The following is an 11505-nucleotide window of genomic DNA, read 5'->3' as shown; positions in this document are numbered from 1 at the left end:
GTTTTGTGGGCTTAGCTATTCTAATTTTATTCCAAAAGAAAATGTGTTTTGTGAACAGAGATGTTGGGTCAGTGTTAATGAATGCACTGGCTGAGAGAGAGTTTGAACTTAGATAGAAAAGCAATTGCCTTCCATTAACTATATAGGTAGAATTTGGGTAGAGCTGTCTGAAATTGTGATGACCTAACTGAGATGTCCTAATGTGTGTGGCTTTTTTTGTGTCCGCCAAACTATAGGCTTAATGTTGAAAGAACCAATTGCCTGTTTGTTTACTCTAGAATGCACATGCTGACTAGTTTTTGAAATCTGTTTTAATGGTTTAAAAAATATGTTTTAATCTGTTTTTTCCCCCAAAAAAATATGCCGAAAAGCAACAGTGTTGTTTTTTGATGACTACTAGCCTACTTGACAATGACATCAACTCAACATTTTTGTAATAAAAAATATTTTAAACGTTTTTAATTGCCATACGTGCAACACCAATATGAATTTTATTTCTGAGAACTTGTCTTTTTACTATACGTTATACATTATTTTTTACTCTGGTATAACTAATTTGTTATTTACCTAATGCACAAAAAATGTGGTTTAAATCGATTTGTTTGATTTCTCGTTTGATTTGCACCTGTCCCACTTAATTTATGTTTTGCTCAGACGTTTTTATCTGATTAGATCCCTGCTTCCCATTTAATGCTCCCAATATAGATATTTCATGTAGTTTAAATTGAAATAGCCTATAATAATCGTACATAGGTATGTATGTTGTATACGTAGCTAGTTACCTATAAAATGGTACGGTCTGCGCACGGCTTCAAGTTTACCCAGTCATTTGCTCTTCTACTCTGAGTGGAGTAACGACCTACCGGGAGCGCGCGGTGATGTTAAGAAAGCGATCAAGACCGCGTTTTCTTTCTTCTGCTGGCACTACAGAGAGTGTTCATTTGTAAGTAGGGCTGTCAGAGACACGCTTTATCCAGTCACCACCGCTTTTGCCAACAGGACTGACTGGGATTCACTGCGCTCTGCTGGCTCTGTGTTACCGCTATGGACTCAGTGTGAGTGAAGAGGCAAAGACTTTGGGATATACATGTTTGGCGCTTGGCTTTTTGTCAGTTTCTCAAATGCAAACGGAAATATGCGGCAAAGCTTCGTCGTTCTCTTAACCGGTTTGCTTGGGTTGTGTTCATGTTCAAGTTTCCCAAGTAACATCAACATAGGTGAGTAGCCTACTCGGCGGCTATTGTTCATAACCGTGTCCTGACAGTGATTTAAAGTTTCCGTCGCACGGGGTGAGGTACAGTTATCCATTCGGGTTTGAATATTCCCCTTCTGCTGTTATTTTCCCTGAATTACTTTTTTTGTAATCTCGACAGGAGGTTTGTTTCCAACCGACTCCCATGAATACGACGTGTTCCGTTTCGCGCTCTCTCAACACAATGATGTTCCTAAACTGGTACCACAAGTGGACATGGTGGACACGGGGAGCAGCTTTGCCATGACATATGCCTGTAAGTTCTGTATTAATGTATACATTACAGGTCTATTACTATTCCTAAAGCCAAACCTCTGCAGTGCGCACGCGACCGGTTTCCATCAACATTGTTGCTTTGCTGAATTTCCAAATCTGCACAGATGATTTGTGCCAAATGCCAATGATATAGAGTAGGCGTAGCCAAGTAAACGTGTCTTCATTTATAGTCTTAAACGCAGCTGGATTACTGTCAAGAATAACGTCAGGTGGAACTGCAAAGCTGGCAAAATGTTCTAGAACACCTGAGGTAGATTTCAACCCAAGCCAATGATGTGTTTTCACATTTACAGATGCTTATTTTGCCACAGTAGTTTTTTAAAATTCACTGCCTTCATATTTATGTGCACTTTACATGTTCACAAAATAGATTTATTAATTTATTAAGCTTTCTTTATTAAATTAGTTGTGTGTAATTTTAATGGAAAATGTACAAATGCTGTAACCAACTACACTGAACAATTATATTAGATTAAACAGGACACTGCATGCCTTTTTTGGTATTAATTGTCGTTTTATTTATTGTGCAAAACAATATTACATTTAACAAGTCAATACATTTAAAATAAAGTGGTTTTAGTCTTTGTTACTAGTTAGAAGGCACTCCCAGAAGTCACCGTTTTAAAGTTTCCACTTATTTTTAGTTTTGTAAGTATGCATTTTATGTTGTTTATTGCATTATTTTTGTCCATTTCTGTTGAAACATTGCCTGAAGCATCATCATCACATTTCCTTACAGCGAATTTCTGGCACCACAGTTGTTACATTTAACATGTTTTTTTTCAGAGCGTATCTACATATTTTCTGTCATGAAGTATATGAAACGTATCCTTGCTAATATGAACATATTTAGACAAGCCAAACTGAGAAAACATCCTCATTCGTGTCTCAGCTGGCTGTCAATCAAAAATGTTGCCCTTTGATGTCTGAGATTGACACAGGCAACCTTTCCATGTTTGTTTTCAACCCTGCCAGCGTTGTACAACAGTGTATAATGCTTAGCATGCAGACTGCTTTTGATGAAGAGAGAGATATTTTAGATGTTTGAGATACTTCGACACTAGCAGAGTAGACTGATCACCCTGACAAGTTCAGAAAAGTCATATGGGCTATAGTCTCTCCCAGATGAGTATGTGTGATAAATCTCTCTCATGTACACATCACTGGTGCCTTTTTAAGTGAGTCTCAGTGCTTCAAAGCAGAGTATGCTGTTTACTCAGAAGCTGAGCACAGAAACTGGGGCTGCAGCAATGTTTTCCATTTTAGGGGACTCCTTAGGGCATTTTTATAGGGTGACACCGGAGAAGGTCTTGTTCGTGGGAGGCTATCAAAGGAAAGTTTAACGTAAGGGTTGAGTACGTATGTTCTTGTCACAGGGAAGTGTGAAAGTAATTATATGGAGCTAATTACATCTGCAGAGGGTTCGTTCACTTGGGCATTTGTGCATGGCTGCTGTCTTATCCTCTAATCGCTGCATATACCTTCTCAGAACTAAACCTAATGGCACATGAGCAGTTTGTGCAAAAAAAATTGCAAACAAATTCAGTTTGATTATAATTTGATCATTTTCCTCTATTGTCGCAAGAAGAAAAACCAGCTCTAGAGAACAATAAATGGGTTTTTAAGAAACAGAGCAAAAGAAAATCAGTGTTATTGTTACTTGATTGATATATTCAGAAAAATTGAGAAGTTTTGTTAAAAATGACCAACCTGCAATAATGGCAATTCAGTAATGCAGACATCTACATTTATAACTTCAAGCCCACATTGGGTCTGTTTTCTTCCGTGTCCATTATTTGGCCAATAATTGATAGATCAAGATATTAGTCAATGCCGTTTACATAAAATATGAACATAAACAGCCATTGGAGATAGCAGAATACTTCAAAAAGCAGCCTGTTTAGTCTTGGACCCCATTTACACCGCATGGTTCAAGCGACCCAATTCCGATTTTTCAATCTCATTTGGCAACAGATCGGATATAATAAATGAACATGTATGCAGGACAAAAACGCATGAATTCCGATGTCCTCAGATCTGATTATGTTCTCACTCATATGTGGTAATAAATTCGATATGATTAGCATATGTGAATTTGTGGATATTCCCCAATAAATGTGAGTCGTACGTCATTGAAAAAGTGATGGAGACCAATGACGTCAACTCAGGCGAAACGAATTCCAATCAAGGGCTCTCCTCTTTTTTTCTCCGCCTTATGAGAGCAATGTTTTGCTGACCTTTAAAGATCATTTTATCATTTAATCATTTTGTCCGCATCCATTGCATATCGCGCCATTTTACTTCCTTTTCTGGGTCACGACGTCTTAGGCTGTTTCGCCAGTGTATAGTGTAAATGCAAATATCAGATATGGGTCGCTTTTTAAAGATTATGTAAGCAGGTCAAATATAGTCACCAAATTGAGACCTGCAGTGTAAATGTGGCCTTTGTGTTCATTTCCACAATGGTGCTATCTTAAAGTCCCCCTGTAGTTAATAATTATAACCCTTAAAACTCATCTTTCACAGAAAGTGGAAGAAAAAAAAACTTCATGCCACCCTTTCTTCATTTAGTATACACAAACCATTAATATTATGATTAGCCCCACCTCCACTCACTTACACCAGCTCAGAGATCCACTCGGTCAAAGTAAACGCTGTACAATGGTATCGCTCTTTACAACATTAGACACATAACGGTAATTAATATGATTAGCCTCATTTCACTCATTTCAGCCTCACTTTTGCTTGATTACATTATCAAAAAGCTAATTATGTGCTGCTAACCATGTTCCTATCCTGTTTGCCATCTCGGAGTCTGACAGCTGCCTTATGAATCTGCACATGGTTTGTCTTAAAGCATATTAAAAACACCACACAGACACACCGTATAAACAACAGTAAAAACTTGATTTTCACTACAGGGGGAAGTTTTGTTTTCATTGTTTTAGTACAATGGCAGATTGACAGGTGAGCGTGCGGCCCTTTGCTGTTGTCTGGGTTTACATCAGGAAAGATTAGCGTCTGAACTACAGTTGCAATGTGGTCACATGCATTTCTGCTGCAACTTAGATGAGCTGAGATGGATAATAATATCATGTTCACTTTATCTGTTATAGTGTAAAGCCCTATTCGGATGGGATTAGATTAACATGGGGACGTGGGGGTAAAGTAATTTTACCTCAGGACGTCTGCAATATTAATGGCTAATTCGCAAGGGATAAGACATCTAAGTAAAACTAGGAGAAGTGGGAGGAGTAACTCGCTCTACGCACCATGTGCACTCCGTGTCGTCATGTATGTATGACGTTGCTGTTATCACGTGAGCAAACACTACATGAGCGCCAGTCTGGACTCCGTCTTCTGTATAATATGTGTGTCTTAATAAACAGTTAGGTCCAGTCTAACAATTCTGATTGGATTGTGTTGGTAATAGACACTTTCATAGAGCTAAAAAGTGTTGTGTCTCTAATAAGTGCTTTTGATCTTCTCTTTGCTTTAAATGATATGCGGAAAATACTGGACGTTTGCCACAGAGTTGTCCCACCACCTACAACTTGCCAACACCTTGACCTACAATGCAACCGAATGCTTCAAGCGTCTCCAAGATCGCAAAATACGCTTTTTTTAAAAACTTTTAAACAGGAAATGACGGAATTTTACCATACATTTTTACAGCGGGTCTATTCGAACGGGATTAGTATTACCCGAGGTCATTTTTTCGGACCTTTTTACAGAAGGTAAAAGTCTCGGTAATCTTTACTGACATTGTCCGTAATGATTACCGAGATGGCAAATTCGGGCGGGACTAAAATCACCGAGAACCTCTGGTAATAATTACTTTACCCCCACGTCCCCATGTTAAACTAATCCCGTCTGAAAAGGGCTTAAGACTGCATTTTTTTGTTATTTTATAGTCAGATAATCAGAAAAGAGTAAATAAAAAAATATAGCCTGTCATAATTTCCCATGAAATGTTTTTGTATAACATGTAAGAACTTTATAAAGACATTTAGACGTGTTGCCATTACTGTGAATCATTATCTGTTATATTTATTATACTAAAATAGATGATATGCATGGCAGAAATGGCACACAGAGCAGACTCTTATTTTCTTAGATATGCGCCTGAACAAGTTGCCGAAGATGCCTTGACTCTGAAGAGCTACAGTAACCGTTTAGCACAGCTCAAATAGATTCATTTAATCTATTATTCATTGCATCATAGCCAAAGTGATTATTTTCTGGGGTTTTGATGTATGCATGTGGGAGCAGAGCCACAAAGGGAGTTGTAGTGAAATATCCACTTATGTGGGAGGGAACTGACAATATTTAGCTGGAGTAGGACAGGTGTTCTTCTGGGGAAGGAAAAATTTCCCCCAAATTACTGTACATAATGGTGGGGTTTATCCGACATGTACAGTGTAAAATCAAGAGGACTGGAGTGTTAAGATTAGACTGCAGTGGACAGATCGTTCTGATAACATCTTCAGGACAGGAACATTGAATAGTGAATGTGCTGATGGGGGCATACCCCACAGAAATTTAAGCTCAGTTATAGAGGTCCCATGATAGTGTTTATATAGGGCAATGTGAGCCTCTTGTCATCATTTACTCACTGTCATGTTGTTTCAAACCTGTTTAGATACATCTTTTAAAAAGTCAATAGAGCCCAATGTTGTTTGGCTCCCTATCACTTTTACTTTAAAGACAAAAACAGTTGAAACTTTCCAATCTTTTGTGTTTAGCAGAAGAAAGTCAAACAGGTTTGAGGGTGACTGTGAAATTTCATTTTCAGGTGAACCATCCCTTTAATATGATCCGCAGTCGGTTTGAATGCTATATATCAGCTTTCATTTGAAATGCAAGACATTATTTCACAGTAAACAGTTTAGCAGAATTGTCTGGGCCCTTAGATGTTTTCAAACAGAATATCAGACCACATGAAAACTGCTACACAATATTCATGTTCAAGAATTGCACGCACCTTTGATTTGAGTTGTCAGTTGCACTGATGAATAGTGAGTTACATGCAGTACATCAACCTCTCCACTACAGTTGAAATAACCAGTCAACGTCTGTCATGATGGTGATGAGTGTTTCTCCTCTTGCCTTTCTAGTTGAATACAACCCCTCATCACATCATTTTAAATCTGGCAAAACGGGCTTTTGTCTATTGTGAATAGGACCGATTCCTTTTTCTTCTGTACATTAGTTAAGAACCCGTTTCTGCTTTTGCCATATCACAAGCCTTTATGACAGTCAGTTCTTGGCATTAGTCCCATTCGGCCTGCGGTCCTCCTTTCAGCATGTATCAGTCCTTTCATCACATTGACATGCAGTCGGGCCAAATGTCCACAGCATGTCAATCAGGCGGGCTCCAAAGAGACCCATTGAAGCTCATGTCACAGTGAGTTCAGAAACAAACACTGTTTTGTGTGTCTTCCCTGTGGAATTCACATAGACCGCTGAATACCTTTTACCTGTGTGGTTGCCTTAATTTAAAGCTTTATATACAAGTGATGGAAGACTTAAATATCTTAATCTTGAATAGACTGCCAGGGATGCCTCACGCAGCCACATTAGCATCAGCTGCATAGCCATTAGCAATGTCTACCAGCCATTAGACAGATTTAAAACAAAGCATTGTGAAATATGAATTTTCTTTTTTGATACCAGTAAGCTTTGGATGCTTCATCGTTGATTATAGATGATGGGTATGTCATTAGCTTCATTAGCCATTAGGAACTGGATGCAGTTCAGAGGGAATGGCACTGAGGTTAGCAGTGGTGATTTCAGGATATGTGCCTGTAGGGCTACATGCTCCCCGACCTTCACTGGACTGGAATGATACAGTGATAAAAATGTACCTTATCGGATATATCATCTTGCAAAGACCGAGGCTACAAGCCGCTTAGAGGACACCAGGGACAAAATCTGATTCTGTTAGGTTACAAAAAGAACCCGCTTGGCTGTAATCTCTGAAATGATCTAGGTATTTTCTCTCAAAGTGAAACACTGGGCCCTAATGTTACAGGATTCAGGATGAGCTGCCACCTTTTCATTCTTTTGTAAGGAGCAGTTTATCTAGAAAAGACATTTTTGGCATTAGCACACTCACATTTCAACCTTGTGGTATGTTTTTTTTTAAAACATGCAGGGAAATCTTGATCGAGGTTTTGTTTTCTATACAAAAAATGGGTAGTCATTGCCCACATGCAGACAGTCCATTATCCATGACTTATTTTCTGCTTTTTGAAGGGCTGCTTTAAAGCATGTTTTTTTTTTTTTTTTTAAATCTTGCAATTTTCTTGTGTTCTTGAGTGTTTTTGGGTCAAGGTACGAGTCTGGATTTATGATTTGTATTTATTTCGGTTCATTTTCTAGCAAAGATTTGGCAACACAAATGAATCAAACCACTTTCCCTGTGGTTTCTTACCCTGCGCATTCAGCAGAGAGACATCCCTGATGCAAATTTAAACACGTCATTAACAACTAGTTCGGTTCCATACACACTGCGGTTGTCACTATCAGTTGTAGAGTGTGGTTGCCACTCCCGTAAATGACTGATCTCTGTGTTTACAGAACGATATTAAACACTAAAAGTTGTTTTGACAACCAAATTTAGCTGCTGTGTTACATGGCCTTTAGTATTGCCAAGGACAAAAAAGGCACAATAGAAGTACTTGTTACATTGTATAGTATGTCTTAAGAAGACTTATAAAATATAGTGCATGAGTCATATGGAATATAGTGCATGAGTCATATGGACCACTTATACGGTGCTTTATTTTTGTCCTTTTGGATGCTTGTATGTAAAATCATCCACAAAATGCCATCCACATCTAGGATAACAGGTGGTGAAGCTTAAAATAAAATGTCCTTTTTGAGTTTCACGCCATATAAAGAAAGGATCAGAATGACATGAGGGTAAACTGATGACAAAAATGTAAATTAAACTATCCCTTCATTGAGCTATGAAACATTTCGGCCGAAATACCTTCAGCATAAATCCGCATCTCTGATTAACCATGGCTGGCGCGAATGGCTCCTGTCACCCTTTTGGTTTATCAGGCATGTCACAGCTCCCTTAGGACTGCACATCAGTTCAAACACCCTTTTTACCTCAGCTGCTCCGTAACCTAAGGCAAAGAGAACAGAGGCTGCTGGAACAGATTGATGCAGCAGAGATCCTCTCATCTTCACTGCAGTGACTGAAGATCAGACGAGATCACTCACACTGGACCCACCTGTCACAAACATCTTTCAGCATCATGGAGATCACCGCAGGCAGAAAAGTTGTTTTCTCCTCCCCAAAATGACTATACATTCATACGCGTGCTCTGTACCCGAACACAGAGATTCAAACCCTGATACTCCTTCCAAGCAGCACTACATAAAAATTAGTTGTTCTTTTTCGATTTCCCCCCTCCTTTTATCTGCGGTAGGCATGAAGAATGCTGATAAAGAAGAAATCTTGCGTTATCTTCCCAAATGATTGAGATTGCAGCCTCGCATTGACTCTTTTTCGCCTGTTTTAAAAGATAAATATCTCACAGTGACAGTACATTTGTCAATCCTCTCTATCAGTGCTGTGGAGGGGAGAATGAGGGTCATTATAATGGGGGAATGAAGCTTAAATAGTGCAAACTGTTGTAGATGCATAGCATATCTGAGTTGTTTTCTGAGGCTGATTTGAAAGTTTGCTTGCCTAAGGGGAAGATTTGCAGCTGAAGAATGTCACAACTGTGGCACATCCCTCATTCACATGCTCAAAGCCCCAGGGAATCAACATGTTTGAATGCAAATGGCACGTATTTTCCCTGGAATTATACGTTTGATGGAACCAATGGAAGGTCTTAGCTTGGAAATACTTTAGAATTTGAGCTGCTGCGATTGAAATATATGGTAAGTGAGGCTCTCATACAGTATAGTGTTTTATTAAAAATGCGCTAACATTATATCTAAAAACGCCTGCATTATTATTAATGAATGCAATGTACAAGGGTTTAAAAAAGACGGTGGAGCAGTGAAATGTCCCGGAGGGACATTTATATAATTACAGAATAAAAATAAAGGGAATGAAGTAGGATACAGTTTGGAGTGGAGGTGAAAATGTAGTAAACTCAATGCGCAATGTTTCCAGGGTGTTCTTTTCTGTTTGAGAAGGCCCAGATTTGACACTGTCTTAAACAAAAGAGTCACAAGTACATGAAACGGGCCCCTTCTGGTGTACTGCAATACAAATCAATTGCCATGTGCTTCTTGAGCACAAGGGGTTTAGCCGGCTGTGAGGGGGCTGGAGCAGAGATGATTGGTGGGTGGAGGTTTCACTGTCACTGTAATTACAATGAAGAATGCAGGGCAAGACATATTGAGGTCTTGTTTTTTCAGGAGGAAGTGCTTTGGGGGTGATCATGACAGAATTTTAGATAACATATTGACTACCCAGCACTTGGTTTCTTTTGTCGACCTGGGTATTGATTGATGTTGGATGTACAGTATAGAGAGGAAGGTTTTTATCCTGATGTTAATATGCAGTTGCACCATCAGCAATTTTCATATTCAGTGTGTTGTTGTTGTTTTTGCATGACAAAAATAGTCAAACATCCGTAAAACAAAATCAGTTAACCTTTTTTTTTCAGGGTTTTCAGACATTTGGGAGAGACCCAATCATTATTATTATTATTTTTTCAAGTATAAAGACTTTAAATATTATATATTTTTTCAAAATTAAATAATTGGCTTGTATGTTGTCACTGAAAAGTCAGACCAAGTTATTAAGATCTGGAAAATGTTTAAAAAAAATTCTTAGCTTTTTCCCCACCAACTTTGCATATTACTTATCGGAACAGATATCGTTCCAAAGCAGCATTAACAAATAATTGTGCGAAATTAAATATAATTTGTAATACACTAGGTATTTGTAACTGTTTTACTACTTACTACACATTCTTCAAATTGCAATATATAATACAAATCTAATGTCCATTATGTAAGTCTTACATTTCTTCTCCTGTGTTTTTCCCAGTTTGTTCCCAGTTCTCCAAAGGAGTCTACGCCATAATCGGCCTGTATGACAGGAAGACCATGAACATGCTCATGTCGTTCTGCGGCGCTCTGCACGTGTGCTTCGTCACGCCCAGCTTCCCCATCGATACCAACAACCAGTTTGTGATCCAGCTGAGACCTGAGCTCCAGGATGCTCTGATCGCCCTTGTCGAGCACTACAAGTGGACTAAGTTCGTCTACATGTACAGCTCGGACTCAGGTTGGCTTTTTATCTTGCTAAAATTCTGTTTCAAAAGTGCAGTAACGGAAACTGAATTTATGAGTAGTGCTACCACCACTTTTTCAGTGTGAGAAATATTTCAATGTTTTTTCTGTATCTGCATTGCCACTGCAGTTGCAGTTGTGATAAAATGTTGTAATACTCTGTAAGGTTACTCAGGATGTCATGAAGATGATTGTGATTTAGGAGCTTTAGAGGATATTGCTGGGAAAGTTTGAAAAATTTGATGATTTGGTGTAATCCTGTTGAGGTGCTCTACTTGGCTTGTAATAGGGTTATACTTTGACATTTCCAGTGCCTCGGGTGCAGTAATTTTACTCATGGCTCCCTGATTCCTAGAGGATTGTTCATGTAATCTTTTTGAAGTTCACAGAAAGATCTCCTATTGTGATTTGAGTATTTATGCGCTATGGCTGCACCATATTTCTCCTGTATGTAGACGTGTGTGCATGTGTGTGTGGTGCTAAATCATATTTACCATTTCCAATCATTATGAAATTGCCATGTTGTCATTAGAGAATCTAAATTATTACTGCAATCGTTTACGGATCCCCACGACCAGAATGGTGCAATGAAAATGAGAGCATCAGACCATAGCAAATGAGCAAATTTAATTTTTAACATTTGTTCCAATGTCGTGCACAGTATTTCTGCACAAAAACCTGTGTCTTATCCATTAACCACCACC

General features: G+C 38.6%; 1 protein-coding gene across 4 annotated transcripts in view; it reads left to right on the top strand.

Annotated features, from left to right (window-relative positions):
- Nucleotides 1–836: 836 nt before the first annotated feature.
- Nucleotides 837–11505, top strand: part of gria1b (glutamate receptor, ionotropic, AMPA 1b) — a 60978-nt gene continuing 50309 nt past the window's right edge. For all 4 annotated transcript variants that reach the window (XR_010898917.1, XM_067423363.1, XM_067423362.1 and 1 more), the window contains exons 1-3: nt 837–1217; nt 1374–1508; nt 10557–10796. Coding sequence is in view for 3 of the 4 variants with exons in the window: in XM_067423363.1 (XP_067279464.1) it covers nt 1088–1217; nt 1374–1508; nt 10557–10796 (505 nt within the window). In the remaining variant the exon portion in view is untranslated. The remainder of the gene's footprint in view (nt 1218–1373; nt 1509–10556; nt 10797–11505) is intronic.

The sequence above is a fragment of the Pseudorasbora parva genome, chromosome 18, assembly GCF_024679245.1.
Source record: "Pseudorasbora parva isolate DD20220531a chromosome 18, ASM2467924v1, whole genome shotgun sequence".
NCBI classification, from domain to species: Eukaryota; Metazoa; Chordata; class Actinopteri; order Cypriniformes; family Gobionidae; genus Pseudorasbora; species Pseudorasbora parva.
The sequence above is the reverse complement of the archived record's forward strand: the minus strand, read 5'-3'. Positions and strand labels throughout refer to the sequence as shown.